Source organism: Pelodiscus sinensis, chromosome 30 (assembly GCF_049634645.1).
Source record: "Pelodiscus sinensis isolate JC-2024 chromosome 30, ASM4963464v1, whole genome shotgun sequence".
In the NCBI taxonomy this organism is placed as follows: domain Eukaryota; kingdom Metazoa; phylum Chordata; order Testudines; family Trionychidae; genus Pelodiscus; species Pelodiscus sinensis.
Window position 1 is genome coordinate 1,002,643 of NC_134740.1, and position 20,554 is coordinate 1,023,196.

The 20,554-nt window shown below is 53.5% G+C and overlaps 1 protein-coding gene across 1 annotated transcript; it reads left to right on the forward strand.

Annotated features, from left to right (window-relative positions):
* The first annotated feature begins 319 nt into the window (after positions 1–319).
* On the forward strand, positions 320–20,329 carry LOC142821204 (alpha-1B-glycoprotein-like). Its single transcript, XM_075912045.1, has 6 exons — positions 320–1,030; positions 1,161–1,199; positions 3,455–3,751; positions 5,751–6,056; positions 14,553–14,858; positions 16,108–20,329. The coding sequence occupies exons 1-6, from the start codon at positions 1,000–1,002 to the stop codon at positions 16,200–16,202; spliced, it is 1,074 nt and encodes a 357-aa protein (XP_075768160.1). The 5' UTR covers positions 320–999; the 3' UTR covers positions 16,203–20,329.
* The last annotated feature ends 225 nt before the right edge of the window (positions 20,330–20,554 follow it).

Here is a 20,554-nt window from a genome sequence, read left to right on the forward strand (position 1 = left end):
CAGGATTTTTGGAGAAGGTGACTTTTGGACCAGCCCCCAAAATGGGACCCTCACCTCCTCACCTGCAGCAGGGTGTAGTGGCCTTTGCACAGCGTCCACGAGCATCCAATCTCCTCAGGGATAAACACGGAAGCTGCCCTAGGATGGAGCAGGACCAGTGTCCATGAGCTCAGCACAGTGAGGTTCTGTGCTCGGTGGAGGAGGAGATGGTCCCCTTTCCAGTATTCTGGACTCTCTCCCATCTTCCATGACTGAGGCACTGCTTCCTGGAGCACAGCGCCCCCTAGCAGCCAGTGGTGGGAGCCACCCACCACTGATAAAGCCCTCAGTCAGGGCCCGGTGGAGAGGGAGGGCCCGGGCCCCCCTACCCCTGCTGCCCTGAACCCCGGAGAGTGGGGAGCTCGGCTAGAGGAGTAGGCCGCAGAGGCAGCGTACGGAGGACTAGGCCAGTGGGCCGTATTTCCCCTAAAAGAGGGGCATTGCACTTTGGGGCTAGGCCCAAGTGGGCTGAACTGTGCCCCAGACAAGGGCGGCAACCCCAGTCGAGGGGGGGGGGCCCGACACTGACCATCTGGGCTAAGGCTCTTGGTGCCATAGCAGAGCCTCCAAGCGTTAGTTTAACAGACACCTGAGGACTCCAGAGAAACCAGGGGGCAGTTCCTAAGTCTGCAGCATGAATGAGCGAGGGCCCAGTGGGTGTCAATAGACCCCCAGTGGGTATCAACATATTCCAGGTTCCTTTGCACCAGAACAGAGATGTCAATCACCTGCAGGAGCAGCCCCGTTCACCACTATAAGATATGCAAATGGTGAGCTCCCCTCCTCCCATCCTGTGCACCAGGCCCTGCTATCTCTCCAACTCCCAAGCAGAGCAGTGACCACGCCTGAGCCCGTGACTTCCTTTGTCAGAGCAGAGGGGCCCGTCCCCCTCCCTGCGCTCACATTCATCAAGAAGTTGAGCCAAGAACCGAGCTCCCAGCCCAGAGACACCGGCTCAGAATGCAGCTACCCCAACTTCTGCCTCTGCTGGGTAAGTGCCCTGCCTGGACCCCCAGACCGTCTGTTGTCCAGCAATACTCTCCTCAGAGCCTTGAATCTCTGTGCCCCCCTTCCTTTCTCCTGCCCAGAGGTCTCATCCCATCTCTTCTCTTCTCCTCCAGCCTCGCTACAGATGCTCCTCCGGCCGGTGTCCCCTGCAGGTAACAGCGTCTCCCGTCCTTATCTGGGTGCTTGTGCTGAGGTGGGGGGAGTTCTGCCCATGGGGATTAGCATCTTCTGTGGTGTTTGGAATGATAATTTGGGGTCCCTGGGGCCAGGCTGCCCCCTTCAGGGGCATCTCCCATGAACTTGCCCTAGTAGCAACATCCGAGACCTGGGAGAGTGACCATGGCTGTTTGGTGAGTCACCACCAAGGCCACAGAGGGGCAGCTGTCCCATCCTTACCTGATAATTATTTAGTGGGTACCAGCCTAAGGTGTCCCCATGGGCTCTCCCCAGCCCCTCATGGGCACTCCAAGCAGAGAGAGCAAGGGCTGGACAGGCCATGGAGACTGAGCTCCGCCCTCCACATGATACTGACTGCCCCTGGCCAAAGCCCATGGCTGTGGGGCTGTGTGTTAATGGGAGGTCTCTCTGCCCCAGCTCAGGGCTCCCACAAAGGGCTCAAGGCCACAGCCCCAGCCTCATGCAGCAGCAGATTAACAGCTAGTTCTGCAGATACCCCGGAGGAAACGTGATGGGTTGATAAACTCCCCCCTCCCTCCCCCACACACATCCGCCAGAGCTTCCTCATTTCTGCTCGGTTCCTTCTAGCTACTGCTGGGCATGCCGGCTGGTTAGCTAAACCTCCCCAGGCACAGGCAGGACCCTTCCCCCCACAGATCCACTCTGTGTCCTTGGTGGCAAAGGCAGATCGTGTCCTGGGTTCTTGGCCTGGTCCCTCAATTGCTCCTCAGCACGGTTTGGGTCTGCTGGAAATGGGCAGTAGGGCAGCTCCTGGGGGCAGCAGGCTGTGGGGAGAGGGGTGTGAAGTTGCCTGGAGGGGGGCGGGGAAATGGAATGTGCCCAGCCTCATGAGGGATGAGTCCATCTTATAGTGGGAACTGGAGCTGTTTAGCATAGCAGAGAAACGACTTTGTAAACAACAAGTCGTCCTGTGGACCTGTAGAAGCTAAAAAAAAAAAAAAATTCTAGCTTAAAAAACAACAAATAGTCTAGTAGCACTTCAACAACTAATAGAACATGCAGATCAGGGCTTCTCAACACGCGGTCCGTGATGAGTTTTGGGTTTACGTGGGGCTCAACACATGGCTTGTGGGTGGGAGCCAAAACACAAAAGGAGTCAATGTAATGGTCTTCTGGCATTTTAGTAGTTAAATTTCTGGACTGTCATTGCTCATGGAAAGTGCTGCCATATGGGTGGACGTCAGGTAACTATTGCACTTTATTCATATCAGCAGAACTGACTTGAACAGGCCCCGTGTGTTGTGTCGTCTTGCCTTAATCTTTGCCTATAGTCACTTATATATCTCAATTTATATACAGCCACGCTTAAGTTGGCTCTCAGTATGTGTCATGTTGGCCTCCAGGGCTTCCAAAGTTGAGTAGCCCTGATGTAGATGGTAGATGTGAATCCCTCTATCTAGAATGCTTTTTTTTTCAAAAACACACTTCCAAAAAAGGGGGTTGGAAGATGTTATGCAAATTTGCCCTTATTTAGCATATCTTCTTTTGGAAGCTGTGGGTAGTCTAGACATGCCCTTAAAGACTAAATAGTTACAGGGGCTGGTAAAAACCATTAGTTGGCACTTGGAAAGGGAGATGACCAACACCAGATTCTACTCAGACATCAAGAACCATTAGCACCTTCATTGTTTGCTTGGTTGATAATGTGAGAGCCATCCCATGTCCTCATTCAAACCATTAGCATAAGAATTAAACTTGTGAATGAAGTTAAGCTCCAACCCTTCTCTGTGTATTTGTCTTGTGGAATTGGTCTGAAACAAAATGGCAACTTGGAGATCCATTAACGAGTGTCCAGGCAGGTTAAAGTGTCTGCCAGGTTTCTGTGTGTTGCCTTTTCGGAGATCTGATCTGTGTCCATTCATTCTTTCCTCTACGGACTGTCCAGTTTGGCCGATACAAATTGCAGGGGGGCATTGCTGGTATTTGATGGCCTAGATCACATGAGTGGAGGTGCCGTTAAATGAAGTCCAGTATTGTGAGCCCTCTTCTTCACATGAGATGAGATTGAGTGGGGGGAAAACAGGGGAACCCTCCAAATAAAAGGAGAGTGACGGTATAAAAAACTACTTAGGAACACTGGAGGGGTGGGACAGACGTGGGCTGGGGGGCAGGGCTGGTGCAGGCTAGGGGTGGGGCAGGAACAGACTGAATGCTGATTGCAGGAGCTAGGAAAAGAGCAGTTTTACACTTCCTCCCGTCTCCCTTCCAGCCCCACCGCCTGCCCCCGAACTCACTGTGAGCCCACAATACAGCATTTTCCTACCTGGAGAATCTCTCACCCTGACGTGCTCAGCTCCCAGCACTGCCACCGGGATCTTCTTCTTCAGGGATGGCCAGAGAATCGACTGCAGAGAGCTCCAGCGGTCTCAGGACAATGTCACATCTCTTCAGCTGTCGAGTGTGTCTCACGCACAAGCCGGAGCGTACAGCTGTGGTTACTGGAAGACAGAATCTGGGCGAAACATCTCATCAGAGAGGAGCCAGAATATCCACATCGCAGTGACTGGTGAGACCCCCTATTGCCTGCTGTTAACTGGCCCCCTACACTGGGCGATACAGCCTGGTCACTTGGCTCCAGACAGGGTTCCCAGGGGTCAGTTTTACCCCTGTCTCTGGTCAGTGTCAGTCCCTGTGTCCCTGGAGCACCCGGAACTTTGAGGTTATGGGGAAGGGGAGCTGGCAGGGAAACAGGGATGGAGTTTGGGGGCGGGAGATTCCAGGAAAGCAACAGAAGCAGCTTCAGTTTATAGCATGAGTTGATGAACTGGGATGTTTAACTGAAACCCAGATTTGGGGCCAGGCCTGTAACGTGCGTCAGTGTCCCAGAAACATCGACTCTGAGGCCAGAGGGGCCGAGTGGTCATCTGCTCTGAGCCCACTGAGCGCAGGGACCAGCCCTGAGTGAGCCCTGCCTGGCACAGGGCAGATCCTTTAGAAACACCCCCAGGCCTGGTGGGAAACTGCCAGTGATGGCACAGCCCTGTGCCCTGCTCTGGGTGCTGGGGGTCAAGATTGAGGCATCTTGGCCTGATGGTGAGAGCAGGGCAGGACTTGGGAACAAGAGAAGGGAGGGGCAGACGGATTGAATCAGAGAGGAGCCAATCCATCCCCATCACAGTGATGGGTGAGACCCTGTCTCTCCTGCTGTTTGCTGGCCCCACGGCAGGGTATGGCCACACTGTGGACAGGGTCTGTCCCTGAGCTCAGGACAGGTCCACCCATGTCAGTTAAAACCCCCCCAATCTCTGCAGAGGCAGTGTGGGGATGCAGGGGAAGGGGGAGTAGCAGGAAGATGGGGATGGGAGGATCCCAGGTGAACAACAGAAGCTGAATTGACCCAGATCTTTCAGAAAACACATGCAGTGCTGTTTGGAAAATTGCCCCATACAGGGTGCCAAGAGCCCGGACAGAGGCAGCCTGGCCTGATGGTTAGTGCTGGGCCAGACCTGGGAACAAGAGCAAGGCAGGTCAGGGACAAGTGGACAGGGTAGGAACAGGCTGGATGCCTATGGCAGGAACCAGGCACGGGGCAGAGCCCCTCACAGCAGCAGGATGTATCAGTGTCCCAGCCAGGCCATTTCCTGTCTTCAGGAGCGTGTCCCTGCCAGTCATGTGACCCCAAGCACTGGGTGGCCCGACAGGCCATCCTATGGGCTTGGCCCCCCAAGATCACTGAGGGGCTGGTTCATCCCCTGCTGTCGAGTGTGTCTGAGATACACGCCGGTGACTACAGCTGTGAATCATGGAGGACAGAGTCTGGGCAAGAGATCCCATCGGAGAAGAGCCGAGCCATCCACATACCAGTGACTGGTGACGCCCCCTATCACCTGCTGTTAACCGGGCTGTGGTGGGGGGTGTCTGCTCCATGCAGAGGGTGATACAGCCCAGTCACTTAGCTCCAGACATGGTAGCCAGTTCAGGGTCAGGGGATGGGGATGGAGAGTGGGGATACCAGCAAGCAACCAGCAGCGTCAGTTGACCGCAGGACTGGCTCAGCTGGGGTGTTTCATTGTAGCCCAGATTTCAGGTCAGGTCTGTGACATTCGTCAGAGACACAGAAACGTCCGTTCTGGGGCCAGAAGGGGCGACTGATCCCCAGGGTTCCTGCCAGGCTGAATGGCAGGGCGGCCACGCAGCTGCTTAATGTGCCCTGCCCGATGGCTCTGGGCTGCTGCACATGGAGCTGCCTGACTGGGGAGGGGCACTTCTTCCCAGCTGTAGCAGCTCCTTGTGAGGGGCAGGGGAATGTGCCTCTCCCAACCTGTGGGTAGGGAACAGAAGGAGGAGGGAGGGAAAGGCTGGGAGGAGTCTGGGGGGCTGGGAGATATCACTTAACAACTTCTTCCAGAGGGTATCCCAAGCCCCTCTACCAAAAAAGAGCTTGAAAAAACAAACTGCCATCTCTGATTCACCGACCTCTCAGTCTCCTGTGGCCTTGCCTGTGAGGCATTTTTTCTACCACCTGCCCTTACTGTTTCTTCCCCTGGTCCTCTTGTCTTTTCCAGGCCCTCTCCCAGCCCCCCAGCTCACCGTGTCCCCCCAGGAGCCTGTGTATCTCACTGGGGAAACCGTGACCCTGACGTGCTCAACTACCAGCACGCCTGCTGTGTCCAGGATCCAGTTCGTCCGGGACAACCAGCAAATCCACTCCCAGAAATACTCCTCACCTCAGTCCAGTGACACCCATTCGATTCGCCTGTCAGGGGAGCCTGGGTCGCAGGCGGGGTTGTACAGCTGTGCATTCTGGAAGATAGAGTCTGGGCGAGAGATCCCGTCGAAGAGGAGCCAGAGGCTCCGCATAATAGTGACAGGTGAGTCCCCGACTCCTGTTGCTCCTTGGCCCTGTGGTGGGGTCTCCCTCTCCGATGGGTAGGGTGAGACTCAGCCTGGTCCCTCAGCTCCACACACGGTCACTCACTGGGGCTGTTCAACCCCTGTCTCTGGCTCCCGGGCTGGGTTGGAGGGTGGGTGTGAGGGGTGCTCTGGGAGTTGGGAGCTCCCAGGTGGCAGGAACATTGGAAACCTTGGAGAAGGTTGATGTCACAAACCCCAAATCCCCCCTCACTGGTGAGGGGCAGGCCCTGCTGTGAGGCCCGCAGGGTCCCAGGGGCTCCCAGCTGATCAGTGAGGTTTGTCACTGCTGAGGGGGGAGAGGGGAGCCCCTGGGCACTGCTGAAGGGGAAGCTCTCAGCTCTGGGCACTTCTCAGGGGAAAGATCACAGCCCTGTCATGCAACAGATGCTAAGGATATTGTCAGAGGAGGGCTCAGTACCCAATCCTCCCCCCACCCTAATCCAGGGCACCTCAGTGATCTTCCATGGCATCCCCAGAGATGTGTCAGTTCCCAAGGGAATGACCGGAAGATGCCAGAGACCACCCATCTTCAGCCTGAGCAGCCCAACCGGGGGATCTCACAGAGCTGGGTCACACATGGGCACAGGGAGGGGTGGGACTCAATGCACTGAGTTTCCCATGGAAAATTCCCCTGCCTTTTAATTCATGAATTTTGCATGCGGTGAACATGGGATACTTAGACTTTAGGAAGCCATGTGACACTGTTGCGCATGATTCATTCATCAATAAACTAGGCAAATACAACTGAGATGGAGCTATTGTAAGGCAGGTGCAGAACCAGCTGGATAACCGTTCTCAGAGAGTAGCTATTAACGGTTCACAGCCCTGCTGGAAGAGTGGAGCAAGTGGAGTTTCACAGGGGTCTGTTCCGGGACCGGTTCTGTTCCATATCTTCACCAATGATTTAGATATTGGCATAGAAAGTACAATTATTAAGTTCGCAGATGATACCAAGCTGGGACTGGGAGTGCTTTGGAGGACAGGGTCATAATTCAAAATGATCTGGACAAGCTGGAGAAATGTCTGGAGGTCAATAGGATAAAGTTTAATAAGGACAAAAGCAAAGTGCTCCAGTTAGGAAGGAGTCTTGCAGAAAGGGATCTAGAGGTCAGAGGACAAGAGAAGTCATTCTTCCATTCTACTCTGTGGATTAGGCCTCATTTGGAGTATTGTGTCCAGTTCTGGGCAGCACATTTCAGAAAAGATGTAGAGAAATTGGAGAAGCTCCAGAGAAGAGCAACAAAATTGGTGAAAGGTCTACAACATGAGCTATGAGGCAAGGCTGAAAGAACTGGAAAAGAAAAGGAGAGAGGACATGATGGAGGTTTTCAAGTACTTAAAAGGGTGTTACAAGGAAGGACAAATATTGTTCTCCTTGGCCTCTTGTCACGTTGCTGAATTGGAGGGAAGCAGCCAGATCGCTGCTGCACCCCTAGGTGGGGGTGTTGGCCCCAGAAATTGGTATAGGGGGGATTGAATGGGAGATTATTGTTTGTTGATCTTATGTACGCTATTTATGTGAATGTATAATGTCTATGTGTGTAGGTAGGAATCTGTAATCTGTGTGGAAGCTGAATATTTCTCTGAATGTGGTTGAGCATGGCTATGGACAGGCTGAGTAGCAAAGCCCTGTGGAACAATGGCCCTTGATGGCCCAAAGACACACCTAAAGCAGGAGGGCGGAGACCCAAGAGCTGCCAGCAGAGAGAGGCTGAGGACCAGGTGACCGGCTGAGACCAGAAGAGGCCAGGAAGGAGTATAAAGAGGCCATGTGGTCAAGGCCATTTTGGTTCTCAGCTCAGCACTTCATCCCAGAGGCAGCACTGCAGGGATTGAAGAGCCTGGAAGACCTGTGAACCCATCCTGATCGTAGGATGTGCAATAAGGACTTTTAAACCAGCAGCTGCAACATCTCTGCTAGAGCCTGCATCGAGAACTGGGAGATTCGGTGCATGTAACGTACTGTACTTTAATAACCTCACTCTCATGCTTTTCTTTCTTGTAATAATAAACCTTTAGATGTTAGATTCTAAAGGATTGGCCCAGCGTGATTTGTGGGCAAGGTCCAGAGGGTAAATTGACCAGGGATCTGTGGCTGGTTTCTTGGAACCGGACAGAACTTGTTCGGGGTAGGTGGGATTGGGTGCTAGGACCCCCACCTGTGTATAGGCCCGGGGCCATCTGGGGCACGGATATTGCTGGGGTGTCGGAGGGGTTTTGCTCGGGAGGCTTCAGGCAGGTTGCTGAAGCGCTCTGTGAGACTGGTTTGTGGCCTGTGTGGAAAGGTCACCAGTCGGGGGCTGTAAGAAGCCCTGGATTCGAGCAATTCGCCCTGAGCAGACGCCCTCAGCTGTGCCCAGACACGGCCCGGTTGGTCACAGTGGCGTAGTCGGCAGGATCCACGGATCTTGGTCAATTGAGCTTTGGGATCAAGACCCCACGCTGTCTAAATTTGATTTTTAGTACTGAGAGTGCGGTTGGTTAAAGGGTAGCCGAAATGAGTCAGCAGCGCCCATATGAGAGCCTGAGCAGAGAGGCTCTGAAGGATTTGTGCTCACAGAGGGGCATTGGCTTCCTACAGAAGACTACTAAGCAGCAGCTGACAATTTTGCTGCTGCAGGACGACCTGCGCGCCAAGGGGCAGCCCCCACCCGAGGCTACAGATGCGGTTACGGAGGAAATCAAGAGGCAACAGGCAGCGAGAGAAAGGGAGCTAGAACACGAGAGGACCCTGGCAGAGATACGTGCAAAGGTGGAGAGAGAGGCCCACGCACGGCGCATGGAGGAGAGGGCGGCGGAGGAGAGTTCCCAGCGGCGCCAACTCCAGATACTGGAGGCACAACAAAGGGTCCAGCAACCTGCGAGCCCAGCCCCGCTGGCCAACAAGAGTTGGGAGAGGATCTGTCCCGTCTACAGCGATAATGACGATATCGAGGAGTTTTTGGCCACCTTCGAGTGCATCTGCAACGTGAACCAGATCCCAGATGAGCAGCGCATGCCTGTCCTGAGGACCAGACTGACTGGCAAGGCCAGGGAGGTATCAATGAAATGGGGGAGGAGGAAGCGTTGGACTACTGGCGGTTCAAGGACTATGCACTGAGGCGGTTCAGGGTTACCCCTGAATCCCACCGGGTTAAGTTCAGGAGTTTTAGGATGTCCAATGATTGTTCTTATGTGGAATGTGCCCATAAGCTGATGGGCTTTGTTAAAAGGTGGGTGGTGGGGGCAAAAGTAAACGGGGATTATGAGAAACTGCTGGATTTGGTCACCCTGGAGCAGTTTCTGAATGTGGTGCCTGACGAGGTCAGGGCGGCTGTGTGTGATCGAGAGCCCGAATCGGTCCTACGGGCTGCAGAGATTGCAGATGCCCACACCCAGAACAGGGCGCGGGATGGGCACAGACCCGGGGGGAAGACTCGGCTCCTATCCCCCCAGTCTAAACGGAGGGAGGGGTTCAGGAGCAGACCCGGCCCAGAATCCATCGAGGGGATGCAGAGGAGCCCTGAGAGCAGGGGTGCCCTCCTCAGGGATAGGCAAGCCAAGTGCTATCACTGTGGCCGATCTGGCCATATAAGGCCTGACTGTCCAGACCTAAGGAGCGGCCCCAGGCCGGGGGCTCCCAGCCGTTCTATAAACACCAATTCAATTACAGTGTGCACGCAGGCTGGGCTCTTGGACCCCAGCGAGGCCCCTGACACCGCCCGGAGTCCAGATGTGAGCGATGCAGTAGCTAATGTTAACAATGTAATCTACGGAGGAGTGAGGGGGGGCAGTGAGCTCACCCGGTATGTCAGGACGGAGGCGTGGAAGGGCAGTGAGAAGTTTATGGGGGAGGCGAAGGTCAATGGAGTTAGATGCAGTGGCTGGCGAGACACTGGCTCGGACATCACAATAGTCAAGGGGCACCTGGTGAGACCGGAGGACATGGTGCCCGGGGACAGTATAACCATAGTGGCCTTGTCGGAGTACTCGGTGAGCCTGCCTGTAGCTAGAGTCCATCTTGAGTGGGGGAACTTCAGGGGGCAGGTGTTGGTGGCTGTCCGGGACTTGATTCCCGCGGATGTCTTGGTGGGGAGCGGATATGCCCAGCCAGGTTAACGTGGTGACCAGGTCACAGAAGGAATATGGGGGTGAAGCCGATGCCCCGGCAGGTAGCAGCGGGGCGGAGGGAGATCAGGCCCAGAGTGTGCCCCAGGCGGGGGAGGTTGAGAGGGCGCCCGAGGGGGCGGATGCTGCTCCAGCGCTGAGGGGCACACAGCAGGAGTTCCAGGAGGCCCAGCAGAGCGATGAGTCCCTGGAGAGAGCCAGGGAGGAGGCCCAGAACCAGACCCCGGCTACGGAGGAGAGGGGCAGATTTCTCATACAAGAGGGGCTGCTATACAGGGAGCCCCCCCTGGGGAAGAAGGGTTCCCAGGCAGCGACGCGCAGGCAGCTGGTGGTGCCGGAGGCGTACAGGGAGAAATTATTGAGGGTGGCCCATGACGGTCCGTTCGCAGGGCATCTGGGAGTGGGCAAGACTTGTGACAGGCTGGAGCAGAACTTCTACTGGCCGCGCATGTTCGGGTCGGTGAGGGAATATTGCCGAAGCTGCGAGTTGTGCCAGAAGCGGAAGGGATCCAGGGGGCCCTGCAAGGCGCCCCTGCAGCCTCTGCCCATTATTGGGGAAGCCTTTGCCTGAGTGTCAATGGATATTGTGGGCCCGCTTCCGAGGCCCTCCAGGAATGGGAAGAAGTACATTCTGGTAGTGGTAGACTTTGCTACGAGGTACCCAGAGGCCGTGGCTCTGTCCAACGTGGAGGCAGAGACGGTGGCAACAGCCTTGTTCACTGTGTTCAGCAGGGTGGGTTTCCCCAGGGAGGTCCTGTCTGACCGTGGGTCGAACTTCATGTCCGTGGTGTTCAGGCAGTTGTGGGAATTGTGTGGGGTCAAGCACCTGAAGGCTGCCCCCTATCATCCACAGACGAATGGGCTAGTAGAGAGGGTCAATGGGACTCTGAAGTCCATGCTGAAGATGTATGTGGACAGGCGCCAGAACGACTGGGATGTGCTGCTGCCTTACCTGTTGTATGCCTACAGGAGTGTGGCCCAGGACTCCATGGGGTTTGCTCCCTTTGAGCTGCTCTATGGGAGGCAGGTCCGGGGGCCCCTGGACTTGATCCGGGATGCCTGGGAAGGCAATGTAGAAGTGGCAGGACAGCCAGCGATGGAGTCTGTGACTCAGTTCAAGGACAGGCTGAAGGAAATGATGGAGTTAGTTCGGGAGAACTTGAGTGACAGCCAAGGGGCCCAGAAGGCCTGGTATGACAGAGATGCCGTGGAGAGGGCATTCGAAATAGGGGACTTGGTGTTGGTGCTGGACCCGGTGAGGAGGAATAAGATGCAGGATGTTTGGAGCGGGCCCTATGAGGTAGTGGAGAGGGTGAACGAAGTGACCTATGACCAGTGAGGAAGGCCAGTGGCCGGGGTGGGGTGCAAACGGTGCACGTGAACAGGATGAAGGCGTACATGGAGAGGGGGGTGAATGTGAACATGATCTGTTGTGCTGAGGAGGAAGCCATGTCCGTCCCTTTGGTGGATATGGTGGCGGAGAGTCAGGAAGAGACGCCCCTCGAGAGCATAGAGATGGGGGAGGGTTTGACCTCCCTGCAGAGGGGGGAGTTGCTGGCGCTACTGAAGCACCACCGGCGAACGTTCTCCAACAGGCCGGGGCTCACAGACAGGATATCACATTCTATCCACACGACAGGGCCCCGGCCAGCACCCAGCAGAGCTTATAGGGCCAAGGGGGAGATGCAGAGGCAGATTCAGGAGGAGGTGGAGAGCATGCTGGCCATGGGCATAATCACCAGGTCCCGGAGCCCCTGGGCATCCCCTATTGTGATGGTACCTAAAAAGGACAGGACCATGAGGTTTTGCGTAGACTACAGGAAGTTAAATGCTATCACGCAGCCTGACCCCTTCCCCACCCCCAGGATAGAGGATCTGTTAGATACACTGGGGGGGGCAAGGTTTATAAGTACTCTGGACCTGACTAGGGGGTACTGGCAGATCCCCCTGGATGCGGATGCGCAGGAGAAATCTGCATTCATAGTGGAGTCTGGCCTGTATGAGTTCAAGGTGCTGCCCTTCAGCATGCGGAATTCCGGGGCCTCCTTTATGAGGCTGATCAACGAGATCCTGCAAGGGCAGGGGGGTTTCGCCATGGCTTATATTGACGACCTGGCCATTTTCAGTGACTCCTGGCGGGACCACCTCAATCACGTGGGGGCAGTGCTGCGGCGACTCGGGGAGGCCAACCTGACTGTCAAGGTGTCCAAATGCAGGATGGGGGCTGCCGAAGTGACCTATCTGGGGCACAGGGTCGGCAGTGGGGCGGTGCGCCCCGAGCCCCTGAAGGTGGAGGCCATTAAGAATTGGCCGGTTCCCCAAACAAAGAAGCAGGTCCAGGCGTTTGTGGGCCTGGCCAACTACTACAGGAGGTTTGTGAAGGGGTTCAGTGAGGTTGTAGCCCCGATCACGGACCTCACCAAGAAGGAGAGGCCGGACCGGGTGGTGTGGTCAGCGGCCTGTGAGGAGGGGTTCCAGAGCATAAAGAATGCCTTGGCCCAGGAACCCGTGCTGGCCAGCCCGGATTTCAACAAGCCCTTTTGGTTGTGCACCGACGCCTCTAACATTGGGTTGGGGGCAGTGCTGATGCAGGACGGAGCGGGGGACAGGAGACACCCAGTGGCGTACCTCAGCAAAAAGCTGTCCCCCGCGGAGCAGAATTACGCTACCATTGAGAAGGAGTGTTATGCCATCGTGTGGGCTGTCAAGCAGCTCAAACCCTATCTGTACAACAGGAGGTTCACTGTGCTGAGTGACCATGCCCCTCTGGTCTGGTTGCACAAGGCCAAGGGGACCAACTCCAGGTTGCTGCGCTGGAGCCTGGCCCTGCAGGAATACGACATGGACATTGTCCACATAAGGGGGAAGGAGAACATTGTGGCGGACGCCTTGTCCAGGGCGGGGGAACCCATGTGATGCCCTCAGTGATGTTACTGGCACCACTTCCTGCATCAATTTTGCGTTGGGGGTGTCACGTTGCTGAATTGGACGGAAGCAGCCAGATCGCTGCTGCACCCCTAGGTGGGGGTGTTGGCCCCAGAAATTGGTATAGGGGGGATTGAATGGGAGATTATTGTTTGTTGATCTTATGTATGCTATTTATGTGAGTGTATAATGTCTGTGTGTGTAGGTAGGAATCTGTAATCTGTGTGGAAGCTGAATATTTCTGTGAATGTGGTTAAGCATGGCTATGGACAGGCTGAGTAGCAAAGCCCTGTGGAACAATGGCCCTTGATGGCCCAAAGACACACCTAAAGCAGGAGGGCGGAGACCCAAGAGCTGCCAGCAGAGAGAGGCTGAGGACCAGGTGACCGGCTGAGACCAGAAGAGGCCAGGAAGGAGATAAAGAGGCCATGTGGTCGAGGCCATTTTGGTTCTCAGCTCAGCACTTCATCCCAGAGGCAGCACTGCAGGGATTGAAGAGCCCGGAAGACCTGTGAACCCATCCTGATCTTAGGATGTGCAATAAGGACTTTTAAACCAGCAGCTGCAACATCTCTGCTAGAGCCTGCATCGAGAACTGGGAGATTCGGTGCATGTAACGTACTGTACTTTAATAACCTTACTCTCATGCTTTTCTTTCTTGTAATAATAAACCTTTAGATGTTAGATTCTAAAGGATTGGCCCAGCGTGATTTGTGGGCAAGGTCCAGAGGGTAAATTGACCAGGGATCTGTGGCTGGTTTCTTGGAACCGGACAGAACTTGTTCGGGCTAGGTGGGATTGGGTGCTAGGACCCCCACCTGTGTATAGGCCCGGGGCCATCTGGGGCACGGATATTGCTGGGGTGTCGGAGGGGTTTTGCTCGGGAGGCTTCAGGCAGGCTGCTGAAGCGCTCTGTGGGACTGGTTTGTGGCCTGTGTGGAAAGGTCACAAGTCGGGAGCTATAAGAAGCCCCGGATTCGAGCAATTCGCCCTGAGCGGACGCCCTCAGCTGTGCCCAGACACGGCCCAGTCGGTCACACCTCTGAGGACAGGACAAGAAGCAATGGGCTTAAACTGAAGCAAGGGAGGTTTAGGTTGGACATTGGGAAAAACTTTATAACTGTCAAGATGGCTAAACACCGGAATAAATTGCCTAAGAGGGTTGTGGTATCTCCATCCCTGGATATTTAAGAGCAGGTTGGACAGACACCTGTCAGGGATGGTCTAGATGGTACTGGGTCCTGCCATGAGGGCAGGGGACTGAACTTGATGACCCCTCGAGGTCCCTTCCAGTTCTAGGGTTCTATGATTTTATGGTACCTGGGCCTAGGATCCCTCCCTGCTCTGCCCTTCCCTGGCTCCTCCTCTGCCTCAGTCACCAGCATCCCAAATAAGAATGGTCTCCCTGTTGTCATTTCCAGGCCCCCTCCCAGCCCCCCAGCTCACCGTGTCCCCGTCGCAGCCTGTCTACGTCGCTGGGGAAGCCGTGAATCTGACGTGTTCAGCTGTCGGGGCGCCCACCGTGTCCGGGATCCGGTTCTACAGGGACAGTCAGGAAATCCTCTACAAGGTACTCCCTTCGTCTCGCACCAGTCACACCGAGTCCCTGCCACTGTCGAATGTGTCTGCAGTCAATGCCGGGGAGTACAGCTGTGAGTCCTGGGAGACAGTGTCTGGCCGAGAGATCAAATCCACGAGGAGCCGGACCAGCTCCATAAATGTGACAGGTGAGTCCCCCCGTCTCCTGCTCTTTGCTGGCCCTTTCTGGGGTGTCTCTGCTCCATGCCCTGGGAGAGACACACCCCAGCACTCAGCTCTGCACAGGGCCATCCAGGGCTACAGGGTCAGATCCAGCCCCCATAACTGGTCAGTGTCACTCCCTGGGTCTCTGGCTTTGGGATTTGGGGGGGGGGGGGTATTAATGCTACTTTCCTTCTAGGGGACTCCCAGCCTCAGCCATGTGTAACATTGGGGACCTATAATTAAACATTTCCCCAGCCTGCCCTGTCTCTGGTCAGCATCAGACCCTGTCTGATATGCTGGGGGGAGGGAAGAAGGTAGAAATGGACCCTAAGGGCAGGGAGAGGTGCCCAGCAAATTTGTCACTACAGGGCATGGCTGTTCGGAAACCTGACCAGGAATCCTGTGTTACATGCTCAGCCCTTCCACTCCATAACGATCATCAGAGGATGGATCCCGTTCTGATGTCCCCCCTTTACCAGTTCACCTTCACCGGGATCCCCACAGCCCAGCGAGAGGGGAGGGCGAGATCCTGCTGTTGTGCATTGGGCACCACCAATTGCAAATCTTACTCTGAAAGCAGGGACCTGGTTTCCAAAGTGCTCCTGGTGCCAAGGGAGTGACCAGGTGTTCCTCAGTGCTGGGATAGAGACCACCCGCCCTTCATCCCTTCTGTGCCCTGGGCAGCCCAGACAGCAAATTCTACACACCGAGGCCCTGCCCCTTCGCGGTAACACATGGGCACAGGGCAGGGTGGGGCTCATAGGGGGGCAGGGAGTTTCTCCCAGAGAACTCTCCATCCTGCTCTTGTTCCCCAGCCGTGTTCCCAGCCTGGCTGCCCGGATTCTGTTTAGCAGAGCCTGGGGCTTCCTCCTTCCCCCCGCCTTGCACTGACCCCTCTCCTAGAGGCTCCTTCCCTCAGCACCATCGTCTGCCCTCCCTCTGCTCCCCAGACCTGTTATTCTTAGCCACCCCTCCCCCGGCCACATCCCAACCTGGCACAACCCCCCCCAGCCAAGGAGGGGAGCTGGTCTCTGATGCGGTCCCATGTGAACAGGAAGGATCTGGAGTCAGTGTCCACATGGCAGATAGAGAAGGGCTGGGGGTGGATGGTCCCTGAGATCCAGGAGAGTTCGTCACAAATCCGAGAGGCAGAAAAATCTTTGATTCCACGGGCAGGATGCTCAGCAGTGACATTAACCGGCTGGTTCCATTCATGATTCTCCATCTCTGCAGGTCACGGCTTCCGCTGGGTCCGGGAGCTGGCAGTGGGCAGTTCCTTCTTCCTCATCAATGGCCTCATCTTCCTGCTCTCCCACTGCTACTTCTAGATCCAGTTCCCTGGCTTGTTCTGCCGAGGGGCCCTTCATCCTGCCTTGGATTCTCCCCACAAGTTCACCCATTTGCTGCAATCACTCAACTTGAATTTCAACCTGGAGGGGGAAGTTCTGGTGGAAAATCAAAGCGTGAGACCTTGGAAACACCCTCAGGGTCTGAAAGGGCTTTGGGCACCATGAGCATTTCAGCCACCAACCGAACTACAGCTGTGTCCATGCAGGGCATGACCCCTTGTTCAGAGCTGCATTACTCCTGTGCTCCGAGATTGCTTCTTTAGTCTGAATGTGACTCCCCAGTATTCACACCCCTGCGAAAATGTGGGAATAACCTCCCAAGCCACACTGGCGAACCACTTCACAGGGGAATGTACCAGAGAAAGCCACAGAGGGAGATAAGGGTGGATACAGCCGGGTGGGTGGCGGAGTGGCACTGTATGTGAAAGATAATGTATCATAGAATCATAGAATAATAGGACTGGAAGGGACCTCGAGAGGTCATCGAGTCCAGCCCCCCGCCCTCAAGGCAGGACCAAGCTCCGTCTACACCATCCCTGACAGATGTCTATCTAACCTGTTCTTAAATATCTCCAGAAAGGGAGATTCCACCACCTCCCTTGGCAATTGATTCCAATATTTGACCACCCTGACAGTTAGGAATTTTTTTCTAATGTCCAATCTAAACCTCCCCTGCTGCACTTTAAGCCCATTACTCCTTGTCCTGTCCTCAGAAACCAAGAGGAACAAATTTTCTCCTTCCTCCTTGTGCCACCCTTTTAGATATTTGAAAACCGCTATCATGTCCCCCCTTAATCTTCTTTTTTCCAAACTAAACAAGCCCAGTTCATGAAGCCTGGCTTCATAGGTCATGTTCTCTAGACCTTTAATCATTCTTGTCGCTCTTCTCTGTACCCTTTCCAATTTCTCCACATCTTTCTTGAAATGTGGCCCCCAGAACTGGGCACAGTACTCCAGCTGAGGCCTAACTAGTGCAGAGTAGAGCGGCAGAATGACTTCACGAGTTTTGCTTACAACACACCTGTTGATACAACCTAGAATCATATTTTCTTTTTTTGCAACAGCATCACACTGTTGTCTCATATTCAACTTGTGGTCCACTATGACCCCTAGATCCCTTTCCGCCATGCTCCTTCCTAGACAGTTGCTTCCCATCTTGTATGTATGGAACGGATTGTTCCTTCCTAAGTGGAGCACTTTGCATTTCTCTTTATTAAACCTCATCCTGTTTACCTCTGACCATTTCTCTAACTTGCTAAGGTCATTTTGAATTATGTCCCTATCCTCCAAAGAAGTTGCAACCCCACCCAGTTTGGTATCATCTGCAAACTTAATAAGCGTACTCTCTATCCCAATATCTACATCATTGATGAAGATATTGAACAGTATGGGTCCCAAAACAGACTCTTGAGGAACTCCACTCGTTATCCCTTTCCAGCAGGATTTAGCACCGTTAACAACAACTCTCTGACTACGGTTATCCAGCCAATTATGCACCCACCTTATCGTGGCCCTATCTAAGTTATATATTGCCTACTTTATCAATAAGAATATCATGCGAGACTGTATCAAATGCCTTACTAAAGTCTAGGTATATGACATCCACCGCTTCTCCCTTAACCACAAGGCTCATTATCCTATCAAAGAAAGCTCTCAGATTAGTTTGGCATGACTTGTTCTTCAGAAACCCATGCTGGCTATTCCCTATCACTTTATTACCTTCCAAGTGTTTGCATAGGATTTCCTTAATTACCTGCTCCATTATCTTCCCTGGGACAGACGTTAAACTGACCGGTCTGTAGTTTCCTGGGTTGTTCTTATTCCCCTTTTTATAGATGGGCACAATATTTGCCCTTTTCCAGTCTTCTGGAATCTCCCCTGTCTGCCATGATTTTTCAAAAATCATAGCTAAAGGCTCAGATACCTCCTCTATCAGCTCCTTGAGTATCCTGGGATGCATTTCATCAGGACCTGTAGAATCAAATGAAATAAAAATATTAAGTGAATCAACATGTTCCATAGAATCGCTATGGATAGTAATTCCATGCTCCAATAATAAGAAATTAGCAGTAGGGATATATTACCGACCACCTGACCAGGACAGCGATACTGACATTGAAATGCTGAGGGAGATTAGAGAGGCTACCAAAATAGAGAACTCTATAATAATAGGGGATTTTAATTACCCCCATATTGACTGGATACATGTCACCTCAGGAAGAGAAGCAGAGATAAAATTTCTCAATGGCTTAAATGACTGCTTCTTGGAACAGCTGGTGCAGGAACCCACAAGGGGAGAGGCAATTCTCGATTCAGTCCTGAGTGGAGCGCAGGATCAGGTCCAGGAAATAACCGTTACAGGACCACTTGGGAATAGTGACCATAATATAACAACATTCAACATTCCTGTGGTGGGAAGAACATCTCAGCAGTCCAGCACCCTGGCATTTAATTTCAAAAAGGGGAATTACACAAAAATGAGGAGGTTAGTTAAACAGAAATTAAAAGGCACAGTGACTAGAGCCAAATCCCTGAAAGCTGCATGGAAACTTTTTAAAGACACCATAATAGAGGCCCAACTTAAATGTATACCCCAAATTAAAAAACATAGCAAGAGACCTAAAAAAGTGTCACCGTGGCTTAACCACCATGTAAAAGAAGCAGTGAGGGACAAAAAGGTATCTTTTAAGATGTGGAAGTCCAATCCTAGTGAGATAAATAGAAAGGAACATAAACACTGTCAAATCAAGTATAAAAATGTAATAAGAAATGCAAAAAAAGATTTTGAGGAACAGCTAGCCAAAAAGTCAAAAAGAAATAACAAAATGTTTTTTAAGTACATTGAAGCAGGAAGCCTGCTAAAAAACCTGTGGGTCCCCTAGATGATCGAGCTATAAGAGGAGCAATCAAGGACGATAAAGCCATTGTGGAGAAACTAAATAATTTCTTTGCTTCAGTCTTCACGGCTGAGGACATTGGGGAGATTCCCGAATCTGCACCGTCCTTTGTGGGTGATGAATCTGAGAAACTGTCCTGGATTGAAATGTCATTAGAGGAGGTTTTGGAACAAATAGAAAAACTTAATGTTAACAAATCTCTGGGACCGGATGGCATTCATCCAAGGGTTCTAAAAGAACTCAAATGGGAAATTGCTGAGCTATTATCTGTGGTTTGTAACCTATCCTTTAAATCGGCTTCCGTACCTAATGACTGGAAGGTAGCCAACGTGACACCAATATTTAAAAAGGGCTCTAGAGGCGATCCTGGCAATTACAGACCGGTAAGTCTAACTTCAGTACTGGGAAAATTAGTCGAAACAATAGTAAAGAATAAAATTGTGAAGCGTGTAGAAGAACATAATTTGTTGGACAAAAGTCAACATGGTTTCTGTAAAGGGAAATCCTGTCTTACTAATCTATTAGGGTATGTCTACACTACCCCCCCTAGTTCGGACTGGGGGGGGGGGTAATGTAGTCATATGGAGTTGCAAATGAAGCCCGGGGTTTGAATTTCCGGGCTTCATTTGCATAAAGCCGGCCGGCGCCATTTTTAAATGCCGGCTAGTTCGGACCCCGTGCCGCGCGGCTACACGCGGCATGGACTAGCTAGTTCGGATTAGGCTTCCTAATCCGAACTAGCTGTACACCTTGTTCCAGCAGTGTGGATCTATGAATATTTGTGCATCTCAAGTCAACTGCCTGCAAACAAACGCCATGTGGCTTAAGTGCTCCAGTAAGTCTGAGGCCAGCTCTTTCTTAGGCTGCAAGTGTCATATATATAGTAGCCCAATGTCTGAGAGTCTGTAATGCTGAAATGCTGGCTGTTCCCTCTGGGGGGCGCTGTTGCCTGAAATGCTGGCTGTTCCCTCTGGGCGGCGCTGTTGCCTGAAATGCTGGCTGTTCCCTCTGGGCGGCGCTGTTATCCTGAAATGCTGGCTGTTCCCTCTGGATGGTGCTGTTATCCTGAAATTCTGGCTGTTCCCTCTGAGTGATGCTGTTGCTGAAATGCTGGCTGTTCCCTCTGGGCGTCCCGTGCTGCATGGGGAGTGCGGGGCCCAAACAGCCACGTGTGCTGCTTGCTCCCCTGCAGCGACCTGGCTGAGCGCTGCAGAAGTCATCCGAGTGCCACTGTGGGAGACGAAGGGGGGTGGTGACGTGCGGCATGAGAGTGGCTCCAGGCCCCACTCCCTCACCATGAAAGTCACGGTCCCACCCCCCTTCGCCTCCCGCCATGGCACTCGGCTGACTTCTGCAGCGCTCAGCCAGGCCATTGCGTGGGAGCATGTGGCACAAGCGACCGTTTGGGCTCCGCACTCCCCATGTAGCACGGGG

What these genes read in the sequence shown, in the direction of transcription:
- LOC142821204 (XM_075912045.1), top strand. Translation starts at nt 1,000, where the DNA reads ATGCAGCTACCCCAACTTCTGCCTCTGCTGG. An exon ending in TATCCACATCGCAGTGACTG is followed by an intron (nt 3,752 to 5,750) that starts GTGAGACCCCCT and finishes TGTCTTTTCCAG; the next exon opens with GCCCTCTCCCAGCCCCCCAG. An exon ending in CAGCTCCATAAATGTGACAG is followed by an intron (nt 14,859 to 16,107) that starts GTGAGTCCCCCC and finishes CCATCTCTGCAG; the next exon opens with GTCACGGCTTCCGCTGGGTC.